The 20,670-nt window shown below is 41.7% G+C and overlaps 1 protein-coding gene across 3 annotated transcripts in view; it reads left to right on the top strand.

Annotated features, from left to right (window-relative positions):
- The window catches only part of atp13a2 (ATPase cation transporting 13A2), a 48,421-nt gene that overhangs the window by 22,123 nt on the left and 5,628 nt on the right, over window positions 1-20,670 (top strand). For all 3 annotated transcript variants that reach the window (XM_018742140.2, XM_018742142.2, XM_018742141.2), the window contains exons 3-23: window positions 3,663-3,830; window positions 4,451-4,509; window positions 4,595-4,664; window positions 4,754-4,833; window positions 4,955-5,032; window positions 5,198-5,267; window positions 5,375-5,509; window positions 6,256-6,322; window positions 6,402-6,533; window positions 7,512-7,673; window positions 7,842-7,952; window positions 8,707-8,753; window positions 12,918-13,106; window positions 13,465-13,671; window positions 13,898-14,014; window positions 14,239-14,395; window positions 14,589-14,697; window positions 15,369-15,493; window positions 15,733-15,902; window positions 16,099-16,191; window positions 18,476-18,555. In XM_018742140.2, the coding sequence (XP_018597656.1) occupies window positions 3,663-3,830; window positions 4,451-4,509; window positions 4,595-4,664; window positions 4,754-4,833; window positions 4,955-5,032; window positions 5,198-5,267; window positions 5,375-5,509; window positions 6,256-6,322; window positions 6,402-6,533; window positions 7,512-7,673; window positions 7,842-7,952; window positions 8,707-8,753; window positions 12,918-13,106; window positions 13,465-13,671; window positions 13,898-14,014; window positions 14,239-14,395; window positions 14,589-14,697; window positions 15,369-15,493; window positions 15,733-15,902; window positions 16,099-16,191; window positions 18,476-18,555 (2,426 nt within the window). The remainder of the gene's footprint in view (window positions 1-3,662; window positions 3,831-4,450; window positions 4,510-4,594; window positions 4,665-4,753; window positions 4,834-4,954; window positions 5,033-5,197; window positions 5,268-5,374; window positions 5,510-6,255; window positions 6,323-6,401; window positions 6,534-7,511; window positions 7,674-7,841; window positions 7,953-8,706; window positions 8,754-12,917; window positions 13,107-13,464; window positions 13,672-13,897; window positions 14,015-14,238; window positions 14,396-14,588; window positions 14,698-15,368; window positions 15,494-15,732; window positions 15,903-16,098; window positions 16,192-18,475; window positions 18,556-20,670) is intronic.

A 20,670-nucleotide genomic window follows, 5' to 3' on the forward strand; every position in this document is an offset into this window, starting at 1 on the left:
TTTTTATTGTGGGGGTGCGGTGGCGCAGTGGGTTGGACCACAGTCCTGCTGTCCGGTGGGTCTGGGGTTCGAGTCCCGCTTGGGGTGCCTTGTGACGGACTGGCGTCCCGTCCTGGGTGTGTCCCCTCCCCCTCCGGCCTTACGCCCTGTGTTGCTGGGTAGGCTCCGGTTCCCCGTGACCCCATATGGGACAAGCGGCTCTGAAAGTGCGTGCGGGCGTGCGTGGGCACGCGCGCATGTATTTCGTGATATCTGTGAACACATGGCGTAAAGAAACTAACATTAGATCTAAGTGAATCTAAAGCAAACATAAATATGATATCCATTCCATAAACATTCAGCAAAGGAGTTTCAATCTGCAGTGTTGTCAGTAATTAAAAAGACAAAAGACTAAAATTTCTGAAGCTAAAGTGTTGACAATTCAACCTGGGTCAGACAAGGTGGGGCTCAAGACTGTAGGACTCCTTTATGAAGGAGTGTTGGCTGTGACTTGTAAATATGAGTTATGAGAATGATTGAATAGTGACATTATTGCTTTAATTTTTATCCTTTATTGAAGTATTGTTTCTCTAATGTGCGGGGGGTGATGGCACAGTGGGTTGGACTGGGTCCTGCTCTCCGGTGGGTCTGGGGTTCAAGTCCCACTTGGGGTGCCTTGCGATGGACTGGCGTACCGTTCTGGGTGTCCCCCCCCAGCCTTCCACCCTGAGTTGCCAGGTTAGGCTCCGGTTCCCTGCGACCCTGTATGGGACAAGCGGTTTCAGAAAATGTTTTTGTGTGTGTGTGTGTGTGTGTGTGTGTGTGTGTGCGTGTGTGTTTCTCTAATTAAACTTGTTAAATTTTGATTGGTTTCATTTAGTTTGAAAGGAAAGTTGGAAAGATGTTTGTATTTGTAGCGTTTTGCTGCTGGATTTATGTCATTTTGCAATAAATGAACAAGCAATTATCTTTCTCCAAATTTCTATTCCAGCAACATTTTCTTCAATATATGGTGATTTAAATAGAATCCCCACAAACTGTTTATTATGATTTTTGCTTTGTACCAGGTCAAAGTAGCATATTAGGATTACAAAACTAGGTTTTTCTCAAAACAGTTGAAAGGATTTGTCTCATTTTGCAGCCAAACCCCTCACTTACATTTGCATTTACATTTGTTTTAGTGGATGCTTTTCTCCAAAGTTACACATCTCAGAAAACAATACAGAAGTTCATTAAACCTGTTACCGGGCAGTTTCATGTGTCTCAAATCTCCAGCACTGGAGTTACTACCCCAGGAGAATTGCTTTTTTCTTTTAATTCAATTAGTTCCCCACAGAATGAGCAATAAACCAAGCAAGAATCCACTTAACACGTTTGTGTTTATTGTAAACAACTTCCTAAAACTATGCACTACTGCTAAAATGCATATGAATAGCATGGAAAAAACTTGATAACTTCTGTTGCTAATTGCTTTGCTGCTCCCCAATCTTTCAATTAAATAACACCTGTGAAATATTATACACTTCCTATAATGCCCCACTCTCTTAAATCAACACTATCACACTCCTAACACCAACAGATTAAAAGGTCTGGATGCAGACATGCCAACTACAGTGTGTTACTGCTTTACTTGTGCGAGGTGCAACTTTCAAAATTCTTTACACGCGCTTTGGTTAATTATGTTATATAGATTCTTTTTTTTGGTTCCATAAATTGAAAATTGGGTATCAAAAACCCAGAGGGATTATGCCAAAGTTTTGGATAAGGAGAGTTTGTAAAGCAAGGGATGCCTGTATTTCTTTCTTTTTTTGAGTGTTTCATTAGCAGAGTCCTCATTCCTAGAATGCCTGAAATCTTTTCTGTTACAAATCTCTTTTGTAACTACAACACACCTCACTGTATTATGTACATCTTTTCTAACTACATTTGGTCTTACAGTGGCTGTTGGCCATAAGTTTCATACTGACAATGGCATTGAAATCCAGCTGTTACTTGATTTGCATTTACGTTTCTTCATTTAGCAGATGCTTTTCTCCAAAGGAACTTACAGAGAACACTATACTGTTAACAGCTCACACACCTTATTCACCCAAGGTGACTTACATTGCTAGATGCACTTTTCACAGTTGTTCACTTATCCATACATCAGCGAAACACATTCTCTCTCACTCACACACTATGGGTGACTTACAGTCATCAATCTACCTGAACAACCAGTTCTGATTTTAATTCAACAGGAACCGAGGTGAACAGAAACAAAGTGTGAAAGGTTTGTTGGATGAAGATTGTCTAAGGCATTACAGGGGGTGGAGAAAAAAACATTTAATATATGAATATCACGGACCGAATATGGGGTAGGGAAACCCTTTGCCTTTATAACAGTTTTTGTCCTTCTTGGAATGCTGTCATACAGGTTCTAACCTCTGTTTAGTAGAATATTGCACCATTCTTTGAGAAGAAAAGCCTCCAGTTCTTTCAGGGGTCAAGGAGGTGGAAATCTACTTTACTTTGCAGTCTGAACACTAGAACTTCCCATAAAACCTCAGCGATGTGTAAACCTAGTAATTGGACTTTGTAGGTGGAAGGCCATCCTTTGTCCACCTCCAAAAACATACCTCTCCAGATGTAGCAAATAGACTGAAAAATGACTCATCAGACTATATAACTTTTTTTACATTGCTCAGGTTTTGAGGTTTTGTGCTCCGTACATCAGGTCATGTGTTTTTCGGTATTGGTGGTAAAGTCCAGTTACGTGACGCTCACAACATATAGTTTTTCTTGATACTGGCTCACAGGTGTCAGTTCGATTCTGTGGTAATTTTTGAGGCTGTACTTTTGTGGCATTTATCAACTATCCTGTGAAGTGTTGTTGATGAGCTTTGACTTGTGACCGCTGTTCCTGTTGGCTCTGCAGTTTCTGTTTGGGGAAGGTGTAACTATTGTGTTTTAAACTGTTCCCGTTGGCACATTAAGTGCATATCTTAGCTTGAAAATCAGCTCATCAACTTATTAGCTTCTAGTGAGTGTAGTAACGTTCAAAGCCTTTTTCTATTGCGAATACCTGGGAGGATGGGCAGCCAGTGGCACTGGGAACCCCAGAGGTTTTTCCTTATCCTTTTGTTTGGGTGTGTTTTGTTTTCCTCTCCTCCACAGTCAGTTGAATTACTTAAACTTTAATACCTAGAGTTCTTGTACTAATTTAATGTATAGCAAAATTTTTGTTTTATATCTCCTTTGTTCAGCGCACTCTGTCACTATATGACAAGAGTGTTGAATAAAAATGAACTGAATTTAAATTATTCTTATAATTTAGCAGTTTTTGTGACTGAGGCACCTGCAATTCAGGCACTGACTCTTTGGCTTCTCCGGAAAACTGTTGCTATGAAAACTCACATATGAAAGCGCTAAACTTTTTTATAGCTGACACACACATACTGATAACTTGCAATCAGCCTAATCTGACTCCCCTTCGCAGGTACGTTTGTAGTTAAACTCCTTTTGTATGTGGTGTTTCTGTTATTCTGTCCACCCGTTTTTTGTCCCCCACAGTTTGAGTTTTTGCCCTGTTCTCCTGGGGATGCCCTACCTATACCTACCGATGTTTGTGTGTTTCCATGTCTGAAAGCGCCTCTGCTGAGGGCTGCCTGCACTCATGGTAACATCTTGTTGCCTTTCTACTCTAGGACCTACAGGGTTACCGGCTTGTGCCATGGCGCATGTGGCTGTGCCGCATCTTTGCTCTGCTCTCTGCTGGATTGTTGCTGCTCGTCTTCTACTGGCGGCCCCGCTGGGCAGTTCTTGCCCGCTGCAGCTTGTGTCCCCTGGCCATGTGTGATACACTCCTCGTACGGGTGAGAAAAATTTGTTTTTATTAACACCACTCCATTTGGTAGTACTGAACATGGTTGGCTTTTAAGGATCCTGTATACTGAGGAAGTTGAAAAATCCATTCTTTTTTTAGTCTCCCCCTCCCCCCCCCCACAGACATCAACCTGACTAAAAATTGATACACAATGCTATTACTATGCTATTACTTAGCATTATCCTTACTGGTGGAGATTAACCCTCATCCCAGACCCCCCATCCCTAAACCAGCATACTGTGCTTCTGGCGCACTGATATGCAATTGTATTGTCACGTCAAATATTATCCTTAAGTTTTTGCCATTTTGGAAGCTGGGGGTGTCATTTCTGTTATGTATTTATTTACATTCTATTTATTTTCCATTTATTTTAAATATATAGCAGATACATTTCTCCAAAGTGACTTCCAATGAACTTCATGTAGTGTTACTATGAGCCCACACACCTTATTCACCAAGGTGACTTACACTGCTAGATACACTACTTACAGTGGGTCACTCATCCATACATCAGTGAAACACACTCTCTTTGTCACTCAAACACTATCGGTGAACCTGAACAGCATGTCTTTGGACATGTCAGCATGTTTCCTTTTTCCCCCTCTGCAGAACTCCCAGGGTGAGTGCTTCGTTGTAGAAGTGCAAGTAGAGGAGTGGGAAGAGGACAGGTATGCCCCAGAGTGTCTGCTCTCGTTTACGGTCTTTCTGTCGCAGCGGAGTAATCTAATACCAGGCTTGTTGGTCCCTTTCTAGTGCGGAGCATCCGGTCCCTGAGGGCGAGGAGTATGACTGGAGGGACACCGTGCAGCTTCACAAAGAGCAGGTATTGGAAGCAGATTGGGGCACTGCTGGGAGGCTCTGCAAGATGTTTGATGGGCTGTCCGTTGACCACGCTGACCTTGTGTCTTTCAGAAAGTGTTGCTGCGCTACTTTGTGTTTGAGGGGATTCGTTACATGTGGGTGACGAAGAAAGGTGCATTCTGTCCTGTCAGGTAGAGAGGGTTGGTGTTCTGGGGGACTCTGGATAATGCTGGTGTCCTGATTGTGTGAAAAATATGCTTACTTTAAAGTGCAGTACAAGATGCATGATGTCACTGTGGTCTCTGTCTTCAGTGTCCTCAGTGAGGACTGGACGTGTGTAGACCTTTATCGCCAGCAAGGGGGACTCAGTCGCCAGGTACAGAGTGCCAGGTTAGTCTCGCTTCCAAACATAAAAGCTTGCACACACATAATGTATATGTATGCAAATGTATACACTTATGCACAGGCTCGTGCAAGAACAGGCATCTGCCTTCACACTACGATTTTCAATTCTGTTCCACTGCCATTAAATCTTCAATGTTCTCTGTTTTCCAGGAGGAAGGTGTATGGACAGAATCTCATAGATGTGCCAGTCAAGTCCTATGCCAGGCTGCTGCTTGAGGAGGTGTTGGACCTCTTTGCCTATACTGTATATACATATATGGTGTTGCAGTGCCATCTGAGGTCCCTCATGTCCTAACTGACCTTCTGTCTACTCTTTGCCACCTCCAGGTGCTCAACCCCTTCTACATATTCCAGGTTTTCAGTATTATCCTATGGATGTCTGACAGATACTACTATTATGCAGCCTGCATCCTCTTCATTTCCCTCATCTCTATCAGTATTTCCCTCTATGAGATTCGCAAGGTGAGGGAGGGGCATCTCGGGCCATGGGACTTGTAACTTACGCTGTCTATGTCCTTGTCTGTGTGTGTGTGGATGGGTGTAATTAAATGTTTGAAAATTATATCAAATCATCTTCCCTTGCGGTACAAAGTTCATTTGTTCCTGAATACTCTATAATATGTAACTACCATTAGTTTCAATGTTAAAAAATTGTGTCCCTGAGCTCTAAAATTGTCAGCCATTTAAGCTGAAATGTCACCAAATTCCATTAAAATGGACACAATTATTTCAGTAATTAACATTGATCATCATAATGTAGCAAGATGGTTTCCCTTCATTAATTAATTAACCACTTATTAATAATTACAGTATTAATTATTATCTTTAATACTGTATGGCAGTGTGCCAGCACTAATTCATCTCTTTTGCAGCTATAACTTACAGTGCACATAACTCTCATGAAGAAACATAGTATATATATATTACACTCAGTTTTTCTGCATTAATTGGTTCGAGTCCTGCTTGGGGTGTCTTGGAACAGACTGGCGTCCCGTCCTGGGTTTGTTCCCTCCCCCTCCAGCCCTGCGCCCTGTGTTCTTAGGTTAGGCACCAGTTCTCCGCGACCCCTCTTGGGAGAAGCCACTGTGTGTGTGTGTGTGTGTGTGTGTGTGTGTGTGTGTGTGTGTGTGTGTGTGTGTGTGTTTTTATAAAATCCTTAAATACAGCAAAGGTGACATGGGCTGATGTGGGCTGTGGCTGTGTTTCAGCAAAGCACAACCCTGCGCAACATGGCCCGCCTGGTTGTGACAGTGACGGTGCAAAGGGACACGGGTGGTAAGTATCATTAAGTCCTGGACACCCCAGTGGCACCTGACCAACCACTGAATGATATTTTGTCTCTCTCCCACTTCAGAGGAGGAGAATGTGAGCTCAGAGGAGCTGGTGCCTGGTGACTGCCTCCTTATACCACCAGAGGGACTGATGCTGCCCTGCGATGCTGCCCTGCTGGTCGGGGAGTGCATGGTCAATGAGAGCATGCTGACTGGTGAGGCGTGTTTGTAAACAAGCGAACGTGGTGTGTTGACATGTGAGCCTTTTACATACATGAAGACTAGTTCTTCACTCACCAGTGTAAACCACTAGGCTCTCACGTACAGGAAATCATACTTATTACTCTCTTACAACATCAGCAGTGTAATTCTCACCCACACACACACACACACACACACACAGGCAAAAACCACTGGTCTTAAGCAGGGTCGCGATGAACCGGAGCCTAACCCGACAACACAGGGCGCAAGGCTGGTGGGGGAGGGGACACACCCAGGACGGGACATCAGTCTATCGCAAGGCACCCCAAGCAGGACGCGAATCCCAGACCCACCAGAGAGCGGGACCTGACCCATTCCGCTGTGCCACTGTGCCCCCCTGCTGACTTCACATTTGTATTTATTCATTTACCAGATGCTTCTCTCCATATTGATAATGATTTGCAACTAGTGTTTTCCTGACACCTTCATCCAAGGCGACTTAAAGTACTAGATACACTGCACTAAACTTCCTACAGTCATTCACACTTTTATACAGTATTGCCTTGCACCACACACACACACACACACACACACACACACACACACACACACAATACATGCAGTTTTGGGCTAGTAAACCACCTGTTCAGAACACACACTTTAATGAAACACTGAGCGGCTCATAAATGAAAGAAGGTGGGGCATGTAGGGGCCCAGGCCACACTCCTATCTCCTGGACTGACGGTGGCACCTGGATAGGGTTGATAATAGATTAAAAAAATAAGCTCCGGATGCAGGCATTAAACACTGCATGACTGGTCGGTGCTAGTGTGTAGTCTTGTACTGTTTATACTTGGGAATACTGAAGCATCTATATAGTAATTTCCTGATATGATGGACCTTAAAATATATGAGTAAATCGGAATCAAAGATGGAAGGCATATTGTGGTTGGAAAATTACTTTCTCCCACCCTTCTTCTTCACCTCTTCAGGTGAGAGCATACCTGTTATGAAGACCCCTCTGCCGGTCGGAGAAGACACCTATAGTCCTGACTTTCATCGCAGACACACCCTGTTCTGTGGCACACAAGTGATCCAGGCCAAGGGGAGGCGCCAGGGAAGCAGAGGGGGTCTTGCTGTTGTCACACGCACAGGTGAGAGGTCGATATGCCCCTTTGCAACTTTCATGTGCTGCACTTCTGCGGTATGGACTCTAAACCAAAATGGCTTAATGGAAAAGAGTCCTTTAAAAATAACCAATGTATATGTTTTTCCCTCCTGTTGTTAAAGGATGAACTGGTTGCTCTTTCTCTCCATCACAGGTTTTTTTACGGCTAAGGGTAGCCTGATCAACTCCATCCTTTACCCTCAGCCAATCAGTTTCCGTTTCTACCAGGATGCACTGAAGTTCCTTCTTATCCTGGGAATTCTGGGTAAGTTTACATAATGCTATGGTTTTTGTGTCAGTAACTATTGTACATGGCACATCTTATATCTAAGGCATAGTTTATTTCAGTTTATTTTTATGAAGTACTCTGAGAGCTCAGCAATAGAGGAAATATGGTGACACACTGGTGATGAAAGAAAGCAAAGGTCTACTTTTCAGAAGTAAGCCAGCTGGAAACTGAGGAGAGGAAAACAAAAAAACCTCCCTGTCCATAAAAAGGAAAAAAACTAATTCCTAGAGGTCTAAGTGTCAGTGGCTGCCCACCCCTCCTGGGCATTCTGGTTTGTTACAGTCAACCTCTGTGGGGTATCTATACCTAATAAGTTCAGTTTGGTAGACAGTTCATAACCAGCCTGAGGGCAAACAGAAGCCATGATCCAGTGGTCTTGATCAGCCCAGTTCACTAGGTTCCCATATTTATTGTGTGATTAAACTGGGAGGTCAGTGCAGTGTAATTATGTATTTTATACTGTTATAATAGCATATTTGAATTATTTGTCTGGCTCATTTAGGCATTGACAAACCAACAAAAATATGTGGATTTGTGCACCTGAAAAAAAAACACACAAGGCCAAGAAAAAAAATCAAGTCCAATCTCTGGTTATGTCAATTCTAATGTATGTACATATGAAAGTTTTCTAAGTGTGTTCATTTTCACCTGTCTGTCTGCTAGTGCATATTTGTTATTCATTTTAATTCCCGAAATCAACAAAATCTTGTTTTATCCCTGCATACTGCAGCCTTGGCGGGTACTATCTACAGCATCGTGGTCCTGAGCATGAGCAAGGCAAGTCTCTTCTACTCCTTGCACACGTGTGTGTGTGTGTGTGTGTGTGTGTGTGTGTGTGTGTGTGTGTGTGTGTGTGTGTGTGTGTGTGTGTGTGTGTCAGTTGCTTATTAATTTACATAGTGCTCATAGATTCATATTCTTAATTTTAGTGTGTCTGTGTGTGTATTTAGCAAATGAAAACTTTTGTGTTAGTTCTCTTTTCCTACAGTAGTGTACATTGGGGCTGGGGGAGTATGGAGGAGTGGAGTGTTATAAACAAACTGTACAGGTGGAGGGCGATGTAAGGTTGTAAACAAATTGGAAGGAAAACAATATGGTGACTAGGTTTATTTTATTTATTTATCATCTGATTAAAAGCAGATCTTTATCAACATAGGGCAAGCTTTAAGCTGTAAAATTGGCTGCATGTAGCCAAAGTTTATCATCTGTATCATCGATGTTCATCAAATCCACTGGTGTGGGTGTGTATGTGGGGCAGTGATCCAGCAGATATTTTGCAGTTTGTTGCTCCCCTCCGCATGGGCATCCAGGGCTGTCTGCTAGTCCCATTTTCTACATGTGCGCCCTGAATCGGCCGTGGCCGATGCGTAATCGGTTTAGGCGCTCCCAGCAGTGTCGGTGTAGCTGACTTCCAGGCAGTTCAGAGGATGGCACTGGGATTAATCTGTGTAGCCATGAGTCACCATCCTTTGTCCAATGCTTTTGACACTCAGCTTCCGCCCAGACCTTTGGTGACATGCCACACGCACCGATGGAATGGCCTTCGAGATTTCAGGCGGATTTGCTTTTGTTGGCCAGAGGTAATAGCGGTTAGGTGACTGTAAAGCAATGAGCTTTCATCGTTGAAGGAGTGTTTTGTCAATGCTGTGCATTGTACATTTCTCGTGATATCAGGAGGAAGTATGCCGCTTACAACAGGTAGGTAATTTGTTGGCGTGGAGTGGATGCAACCAGATAGAATTCTCATTGTGGTGTTCAAAGCGCTGTCTACTTTTTTTTATTGTGGACACTGCTACCCCATACTGGTGCACAGTATTATGCTCCAGAGTATGCGAGTGCTGTTGAGGTTATTTGGAAGTTTGCTCTCCATGAGAGGCCAGCTAGTCTTCAGTAAGTTGTTCCTTGCATTTACTTCCTTTGACAGTTGGTCTAAATGGTGTTTGTAAGAGAGTGTTCTGTCAAGTGTTACTCCAAGGTATTTTGGGAAATTGTTTGAAGGAATGGCATTCCCTTTGCATGTAACTTTCAGTTTGTAGTCTGCTAAGACATTAGTGAGGTAGAAGCAGCTACATACAGTCTTATTGGCATTGAGCTGAAGTCTCCAGTTTTGGAAAAAATCAGAACTTAATATCATTTGTTTCTCTGAAGTTTTTTGCTGCAGTTAATAAAGCAATGTTGTCTGCGTAGATGACCTTCTTGGACACTGTTGTTGGTATATCAGCAGTATATATGTTGAACAGCAGGGGATCAAGAACCGATCCTTGGGAAACACTGTTTTTCAGGAAACTTTTCTTGCTGCTGTCCTTCCCTACTGTCATTGTGAAGCTTCGGTTGGTTGTCGGAGTTAGTATAAACTTAATATCTTGTCTGGAATTCTTTGGTAGCGTTTCAGTGCTAGAGCTTTGTGCCAGCCTGTGTTGCATGCTGTTGACAGCTCAACAAACACAGCGCTGCTTTTTAGGCCTTTGAGATTTCTCTTCAATGTCATTCGTGTTCATCCGGCAGCTGCGGGTCGACTATTGGCTGGATACGATTATAGACTAATCTCTCATAGTTTGTCTGTGATGCACAGCAGGCTGAGAGGTGGGTAGCTACTAGCTTCTTCTGGTGGTTTATTTGGTTTAAGTATCCCAAGCACTTTTGCATGTCGCCATCTTTTAGGAATTTTGTTTTCTTTAAGACATATGTCATAAGCCAATTCATGGTCTGTTTGCTACCATTTATGATAAATTCTGGGTGTATGTCGTCTGGACCTGGAGCTTTACCAGGTTTGAGGCATTTCATTGCAATATCCATTTCTTGAGGGGAAAATTCTTGATATAGGCCCATATCTGCTGAAGGTTTGTGTAGCTCTCCTTTTAGTTTATTGAGCATTTTATAGATAAAAATTTTATCACATTCTGCAAATTTGCCATTTTTGATTAAATAGTTTCAAGGTTTATTGTCATAGGTACAAGTACCATGAAATTCTTCTTTGAGTGCTTCTGCACAGACTGTGAACAAAAAACCAATAGATAATACTGCACAAAACAATAAGAATAAATAACAGTAACAATAAGTAACAATAGACAGCCAGAGTACTTAAAACTGAGAGTGCTTAAAGTGACAGTGTAAGTAATGTGCCAGTGTGCTTGGCGGGAACAGTCCAACTCTAGTTACAAAAGGTGGCACATTGGTGAGTGTTCTATGTTCTTACAACAGTTATTAGTTTTTGTCTTTTTCCTTGTGCCAGTAAGTCTATGGATGGCTGTCCATGCTTTCCTACTAGAATGTGAGAAATCCATGCTTTCCACTGCTTCTCTTCGGTGGTCTTGTCTGCTTTTGTCTAGGTGCTCAATTAGTTTGGTAGCTGCGCTTTGTTTTTCTTCATTAGTTTCTGGGAACAAAGAGTTTTCTGATACCTCTAGGAATGTGCTTTTTGGCTTTTTCCATAATAATTTTGGTGAATTTGTTGTATAATTCATTTAAGTTACCTGTAGTTGGTTCTTCGAGACTGCTTATAGCTTCTTCAGTATCCTTGGTAAAGTTGTTCCAGTCGGCTTTCCACAGATTCCAACGATTAACTGGGTAGCTTGGTGTGGGCGTGATCAGTGCAGGTGTTGTATTATAGGTGGTCTGTGTTGTGATCTTGGGAAAATACCCAACACTGTTCATGTTGGGCTTATGGTTTGTGGGTTGTCACATTTAGTAGCGAAAGCCAAGTCTGGATTTGCCACTGTTCCATCTTACTGAGTGAAAACTGGCTGTTTGCTTGTTGCCATAAAGAAGTTGCAGGTCAGCATTTGATGCCCACTTGACTAGTTGTTCTCCGCAGGCTGAATTATTGCAGTAGCCCCAGTTGACGTTTTGACAATTGCAGTCGCCAGCATATATTGCTGGGTGGCTAAAAACTGGGAGAGATGTAAAAACCGCTTTCGGTGGTTTGTACACGTTCACGAATTTGAGTCCATCGATATGTGCAACTATACATTGAATATTGTTGTTTCTTGGTGAAGTTGTCACGTTGGAAATTTGTACATCTGACCTTGCTAGTGTGGCTATACCATGAAGTTCTTCATGTATAGCTTTAACTATGTTGAAGCCAGGTATCTTCACCTGATCATCGGAGTTGGTGTGTGTTTCTTGACGCAAGATTGCAACTGCAATGTGTTCAGTAGCAAGTTGCTTGATGATGTCACGTTTGGCAGGTGTCAGTCCTTCAACGTTAAGTTGTAGAGCTGTTGGGCCGGTCAAGACTTGGAAGGCTTTTCTCAGCAAAGTTCTTTTCTTTTTTTGTGAAGTTGCTTGCATAGTAGTAGTGAGACCAGTTTGATCAATTTGAAGAGCGCTTAGCTGTCAGGGACGTTGCCCGGGGGTCACCGTGAGGAGGTGGTTCTTCCTGATCCCCAGTGACTAGGTAATATAGGGTAATGCAGTCCAGAGGAGCAAAGACAATACAACAGTATAAAAACAAGACAATGGTGTAAAAACAATACAGTGCAATAGTGCAAAAATGGTACAGTAAGTACAGCAAGTACAATGGTGTAAAAACGATATGATACAATATAATAGTGCAAAGAGAGGACAATCCAATAATTAAATGTAGTACAACAGGTCTTTCATTGGATTTGAACTGGTTGCTCTTTAGTACAAGTTTTTGACCATAGACTTTTGACCAAAGGGCAGCCATATTTTGAAAATGACTTAAGTGGCACAAAAAAGCATCAATAGCTGAAAACTGTTTTTTCAAAAAAAAAAAAAAAAAAAATTTCTCCTACTTGCTAGGAGCATGTGGTGCTCCCTCTGTCATTTCTCTTTGCAGTGACTGTTGCTGCCATTTACACTCTTAGGATTTCCCTTTCCTGGTGCATCTCCAGCTTGTCCATGATTTTACCTGATCATTGCTCGTTGGTAGTTGGTCCACAGCCTCGTGCCATGTCCCATGTTTTCTCTTGTTTCCAGACAACGTGGGTTGAGCTGCTGGTGCGTGCATTGGACATCGTTACCATCGTGGTGCCCCCTGCACTGCCAGCCGCCATGACAACAGGCACCATCTATGCTCAGAGCCGCCTCAAGAAGAGTGGCGTATTCTGCATCAGCCCGCCTCGCATCAATGTCTGTGGCAAGGTCTCAGTCTTCTGCTTCGACAAGGTGATTGGCTGCGGCGAGGCTACAGATGTGCTTTGTGAGCATATGAGATGTGCTCTCTCCCTGGACAATAACTGCCAAGAGAGGACAATGTTCAGGTTCACTACCAAATTGCTGTGAACAAAAGAATATCATTTACATAAAATTATTCTTAGGTACCAATCTGTCTTGTGAAGGCATCCAGTGTTTGTTCTGTGTTGTTCTTAATAATAGTAGTTATTTTTATGCTGTGCTGATCATTGTTTACGAATTGACACAGCTGAATATTTACTGGATCTCATGGGTATGACTCCAGTGATTCCACTTGTTCACTGCTCCTTCTGGTGCCCTTTTTATTCCTTTATGCCTGTCGTCCTCCCAGACGGGCACACTCACCGAGGAGGGTCTAGATGTGTGGGGTATCATGGAAGGCAGCGGGTCAGGTTTTGCTGAGCTCGTACCAGACCCTCGCCTGTTGCCCCCAGGACCCCTGCTCTCCGCCTTGGCGTCGTGTCACTCAGTGGCACTACTGGAGGGACAGCTGTTGGGAGACCCCCTAGAGCTCAAGATGATTGAATCCACAGGCTGGGTGAGGGTTAGCTCTGGTTGCCCAGGGAATTCTGTCAAGCTCTGTACCTTTGCAAAAATGTGGATTAAAATGTGTAGGCGAAGATGCATTTGTGGTGATGCAAAAAAGTTTGTATAAATAACTGAAAATTTACCATGCTGTTGTAACCTATGTGCAGAACACAAATTCAGTTTGTGGGGACACTATCTGTGGTGTATTTTGACTGCCTTCAATCCTGCACTTCCAGGAGCTGGAAGAGCCTGCAGAAAGTGAGGAGCAAGTGGAGATGGTGATGGAGTTTGGGAATGTTCGAGTCTTGGCAGTGATGAGACCCCCTGCATCTGAACTCCAGCCTGCTGGCATTGTGGGTAACCCTCCAGGGGAATGGTGTGGCACTGCTTTCTCCAATGTTTCTGAATAAGGCTAAGCTGTACATACACACACATCATAAACACACACAGAGTATATATAATATTTGGAAGATGTAAAAAGACTTTGAGTGAGTTACTTGTGTTAGTGCTTCATTGCAAATGGGTTGTGTTATTTTTGTTTTGTGCTTAAGGATAATGTATGTACATCTTCTTACAGTCCATCAGCGAGCCAGTGGCTATAGTGCAGCGTTTCCCCTTCTCCTCCAGTCTGCAGAGGATGAGTGTGGTGACTGTGGGTCTGGGGGGCAGCAATGCTCTCGTGTTCCTCAAGGGTGCCCCAGAGATGGTGGCAAGCCTTTGCGTGAAGGACAGTGGTAAGATATGGAATTAATATACAGAGGGTTATAAGGAAAAGTGAAGGTTATCATGTATTTCACACTTTTAACCAGGGGTAAATATTGTGGCAGTTATGGAAATTTGGGCCCTAACAGTTGTTCACAGTTGTGGTCTTTTTAATATTAAAATAATAGTAAAACAGATGATTCTGTTTTTCTCTTTTTCATGTAGTACCTGCACAGTTTTCAGACACACTGCGACATTTTGCAAGCGAAGGGTTCAGGGTGCTGGCACTGGCCTACAAACCCCTCAACGAGTCGTGTGTGAAGACCATTGAGAGGTCAGGCATGAGATTCACTGGAATTAGCCTGAGACACGTGTCTGTCTGACACCATCTGGGCAGTGGTTTTTGATATCGGTGACACTGTATGCTGCTTTTGGTCCAGCTGAGTTGTAAATTCACCGAGCTTGATATTAAAAAAAGATTGTGATTTGTGACTTTGTTTTACAGGAATAATAACTAAATTCAGTATAAGAAGCACAAACTTTTTAATTAATCCTTTTCCCACTATGCGATAGGCATTTCTCGCAATAAAGGGGAATTCAAAAAGCATCAAACACTTTAAAAAAAATGTATTACTCAATAACAAAGTACCATATGAACATGTAGTGTAAACAACCTCTCACAATGTGGGGAAAAGGGTAACACTGCAATTTGGTACATACCACATGATCCAATGATGCTTAGCTGCTCAGTAATAAGTTTTTTAAAAATGTTAGTTTTTTTAATCACCCTGTACAAAACTACTTTAACAACACAGCAAATATTTTAATCAAAGCATTTGATTTAGTTTCATTTTAAACATGTGATGTGTTCAACGGTTCTACTGAATAAAAATAATGGCTCCGCTGGTATGAAAACAGCATACAGTACAGATAAAAAACACTCATCTGAAGTTAATACACATACTGTGACACAATGACATGGTGCACTTGTAATCCTGTCTCCAGGGGGACAGTGGAGAGCTCGCTGCGGTTCCTGGGTCTCTTGGTGATGAAGAACCAGGTTAAGCCTGAAAGCGCGGGTGTCATCGGCACTCTGAAGCAGGCACACCTACGCACGGTCATGGTCACTGGTGAGAGACTGGGAGGAACACATGAGAATAGGCAACAAAGAAGGCAGCGATTTTCACTGATGGAATTTGTGCTCTCAGATATGGGAAGGAACAGCTGCCTCTTTGTAGCATTCTTGTCCTAGCTCTAACTGACCTTGTTGTAACTAAGTGAACACTCCCAGTAACATCTTTGTATAAATGTCACCGTATTTCTACTCTCTGCAACCCCTCTCACTACACGCACTCGGCACTCTCCAAAGGTGACAACATCCTGACCGCTGTGAATGTGGCACGGACTTGTGGGATGATGCAGTCAGAGGAAAGAGTCATTTATGTGCATGCAACGCCACCTGGGAATCATTCTCAGCCGACTCTACGATTCCACCTAGGAGAAAGCTCACGGGCGGCTGAACAAGACGGTCTTACACAGGTAAGTACATGTTATAGATGCATGGTAAGGTACAGTGCACTGTTCTGATATACCTCTAAGTTAATTACAAAATTCTGATGAAGGTATTTGTCTTTTAATCCATTGGCACAGGTGGCAACAGTGTTAATCTTGCATGTACTACAAACTATCAAAAGCAACAGAATGGAACTGTTTTCCTTATACTTCCTTTCCACAGGGTCTCTATCAGACTGGTGTTCAGTATCATTTGGCCATCAATGGGAAGTCCTTCTCTGTCCTATGCGAGTATTTCCCTGAATACCTTCCCAAGGTAAGGTTCGCATAGACTTGGTTTTGGTTCTGCAGAAAGGGTGAAAATTCCTTGATCTTTATTAGCCATAAACATGGTCTAAGGATGTCACTGCTGCAGATCAGTTAGATGTGTTCAAATAGTTATCGGTAATACAGTCAGTTCTGTATTTCACAATTGGAATGGCATATACCAGTTCTCTTGTACCGAGTTGCTGTACACTGTAAATTCTGTGAAAATCTCTATTTTATTTCAAAATATTGAAAGTAAAAATTAAAGTGAAATTGTTTTGGGTTAAAATATTAAGAAAAACAAAAACTGAACTGTGCTGTTTGTATCTAAGTATTCAATACCTGTACATTAATATTTGGAAGAATAATTGTTTGGAACAATAACAGGTCAGATTCTTTAGGAGCAAGTATGTACTTGTATTGCATACTGCTTGTACTTGCTTCTCTTAATTATATTTGTTACTGGTTCTTCGGGTTGCTCGGATGATGCATGTACGTTTTTATTTAACGTTTTTGAAGGAGTGAGAGATTTTAAGTGTGTCTGAGATCAGGGTTTTGATTTGTCCTGTCCACTGAAGGACATTCAGTTTTTTGTTCTCGAATCATTCCAATGTTGCTTTGGCCTTGTTCTTGGGATCACTGTACTGCTATGAAGTGCATTATCTCCCATGAGTCAGTATTTTAGCAGACTGAAGCAAGTTCTCTTGAAAAAGCAGCCCCATTACCATGATGCTGCCACTACCATGCTTCCCTGTATAAATGGTGATTTTGACAGATCTTTAAGGTGCAGATGATTTGATGTTTTGGTTGTGAGGAGTGTGTTAATGATTTTATGTTTAATGGTTATACTTTTTCAAATGAAAGTGAGAATTTGGTCTTTACTGTTTCAGTAAATTCATTCCTTCTACTATTCATGAGTTTTCATTACGCATGCAGCTTGGCACAGTTGGTAAACGGGAATGATGTCAGTATAATGAGAAACTTGTTTTGACTTATACACGATTTCATCCCCTTCATGTTTGTTTATCCATCACTGAGTAAATTAACTAAACTTGAGGAATATACATGATTTACATCTCTCCCCTCATGTTTGTTTTGGAAATGCTGATTTGTGTGGTTTGTTGCAATTTTCCCTATATTTTTTTTTTTTTTTTATTTTATTTTATTTTAATTTCGTAAAAGAAAAATGTCATGGGGTGAGCGTAAAAGAAAAGCTTTAACATTTGAAGAAAAACTTCTAAACTATTATAAACCGTTTTTAACAAAATGACAGCACATGATATTGTTCACTCAACTGGCTAAAGCAGTTAGTGTTGCGTTCAAGCTACATCCAAAAGTAAAGGTGAAGTCCAAAATTTACTGTACTATTTCTTTATTAGGATTTTAACATGCTTTTAAGTTAACATAGCTGACATTTTTATTAGGATGGTGATGAAAATTGCTAATGCTTTGTTTACATTAGTGGCGTGTCTAAACACCATTTTTCTCATAAGCCCCATTATTTTCATTGAACTGTTTTCCATAGTTCAACATTTTATGGGAACACTTGAATTGTGTTATAGCAGAAGCAACTGTACCTGATACTTGAATGAGTCAATGAAATTTAACATGTAAGTTTATGTGGAGGGGGGCGCGATGGTACAGTGGGTTGGACCGGGTCCTGCTCTCCAGTGGGTCAGGGGTTCGAGTCCCGCTTGGGGTGCCTTGCGACGGACTGGCGTCCCGTCCTGGGTGTGTCCCCTTTTGCCCTGCCGGGTTAGGCTCCGGTGGTGTGTGTGTGTGTGTGTGTGTGTGTTTGTGTGGATTTTTGAGTATGGATTTATTCTTTACTCATACTTATTTGTATACAAACTTTTTTTTTTTTTTTTTTTTTTTTTTTTTTTGCATTTGTTTGATGTGTTAAATTTGTTGATTTCAATGAAGTTGAAAAAAATTCTAGGTGTGTACATTATTATTAAAGGTATATTACTATATTAGCCTTTTTATTGTTCATGTTCTTCATATATTGTGAAATACACAGTACTTTATATGTCTTTGATTAAAAATAACCTATTAGGATCACATCTCCTTTTATGCTATGTTACAATGACCCAGTAGACAGTATTTCATGTAGTGTTGTGTTGTCAAAGATCATATCCAGAAGGCTAATGAAAGTATTGCTGTACTTAATGATGAGTTGATCTTTCACTGGTTGACTTTCCATTGGTCTTTTTCTCTAATTGGTGTTTTCAGATTTCTCTGGCTTCCTTGGCTCTTCTGACTTTTCTGTCTTGGCTGCTCTGCTCTGGCTGCAGGTACTCATGAGGGGCACAGTGTATGCACGCATGGCTCCGGAGCAGAAGACCCAGCTGGTCAAAGAGCTTCAGAAACTCAAGTGAGTAATAAAGAGGAAATGGGAGGAGGAAGAAAAAAGTAGGAGTTGGGTACACAAGTCAAAAGAGACAAGCAAAAGAACAAGGACAGAAAGGAAAATTATTTGACAGAAAGTAATGTAATAATGCACTGTATTGTGTAAGAAGCAAAACCAAGCAGCCAAAAAGACATCAGCATTTAACTTTACATTATGTACACCCTTCCCTCATATAATGGAGTCCCATACAATAGGAAACTGCTGCAATGGCTTATGAAAACATACCATAATATTGAACCCTGTTTTTTTTTTTTTAATAAACATGGGAGCTATAATGGAATTATCATTAGTATGATGACATTTATTTCCACAAAATATACTTTACTCATTGCCTGCTATTTACTTCACTCTGCAAAGCATATGGATGCTATGCTTCTTCCACAACAAAACCAACTGCTTTACATTGTAATTACTTCCTACTTACTCACACATTGACAATTTCATCCATTTACAAAGTTTATTATGGTAAATATAATAACAAAAGTAGCAGAACCAATAGTAACATTTAGAAAGAAATAGTATAAATGTAAAACATTAATTATTTAAGACATGCAAACAATTATTTTAACATGAATACCCTTACACTACAGTAAATGAAGCCTTAATGTCACGATGAGATGAAGGTAATTTAAGGTCAGACATTACACAGTGCCTCTTGTATATGCAGTCCATAGTCTGTGATCTTTCAATGAATTATTAAAATGCCTCCTAAAACATTGCAAAGACATGAAGATTAAAGGATGAATTGAGAAGAAGAAAAAAAAAACTTAGAAATAATGAAGCACATTAAATGTGTTGAGGAGCAGAAAGGTACTATTGCAAATACTGGTTCAGCTGACATACTATTTCCTCAGTTTTTCAAGAATTAAGAAAAATAGACGTGCAGAAACTTTTGACACGAGGCTTGGCAGGAGGACACTGTGGGAACTCTGCTAGTTCCCCTCTCTGAAACTCTGCACCATCTCTGCTGTTAAAGAGAGCACAGTGGACACACTGCTTCAGGGAACTTAGCTTTGTTTGCTGATGCTCCATCACAATGTCCACTTTTACCATAACATACTGTAGCGCATTGTGCTCTCGGTTCGGATGGCGCGAAGAAGGACGCGCAGGCAGCATTCATGACGAATGTTTATTGGAACACCAGAACACGGGGAAATAATTCTCTTGGTCTGAGGACCCCTTTTCCTCAAGGACCTATACCTCAAGCCAGCCCTCTCAGCCTGCTTAGCACACTGAGGGCTTTTTCCTTTTCCCACTGGCAAACACATTCACCACCTTATATTCCCTGTAAGTCCCCTCAGCGGTTGAACGCTTAATTCCGATTTTCCCACAATACAACTATTTACAATAGACCCATTTTCCTGCTCAAACTCTCAGTAACGTGGGTCGTTACATTACTCTGCATTTGAGTCCAACTAAACTAAGTCTTCCTCCTTTATGGCATATTTAACTGATGGTGACAAATTGTCATAGATATGTCATTCTCAACATGAGGAAAAAATAGAAAAGAAACAAAGCAAAAACGGCAAAGTGAAGTTAAGGAAATTAAATGAAGGCCTTAAGCCTCCACTTCCAGACTCAAAACAAGTCTTTCTCTAGTGGTTTAAGGTCAAAGTCCAAAGATGACACTCAAACTACACGACTCAATTCATTGGACTGGGTTAAGTAATAATATAATATATAATAGGTGCTGTCGAGTCGACTGTACAGATAGTTGTCCTGAGAAGCGTCCAAGCTTCCGCCAGCTGGCTAAGACTTGAAAGTGGGGTATCCATGGCTATGGTGACTGTCGATCCACCACGTAGCAGGCCTTCCTCTTTTATGTTGACCTTCCACTTTGCCTAGCTTGATCTCCTTTTCCATTGACTGTTCTTGCCGCATGATGTGTCTGAAGTAAGAGTTGAAGCTGTGTCGTCTGAGCTTCCAATGACATCTTTGGTTTAATCTGCTGCAACACCCATGCGTTTGTTTTCCAGGCCGTGCAGGGTAAACTCAACATTCTTCGCCAGCACCATAGTTCAAAGGCATCAATTTTCTTCCTCTCCATCATCTTCACTGTCCAACTCTCGCATCCATATG

The sequence above is a fragment of the Scleropages formosus genome, chromosome 25 (assembly GCF_900964775.1).
Source record: "Scleropages formosus chromosome 25, fSclFor1.1, whole genome shotgun sequence".
Lineage (NCBI taxonomy): Eukaryota > Metazoa > Chordata > Actinopteri > Osteoglossiformes > Osteoglossidae > Scleropages > Scleropages formosus.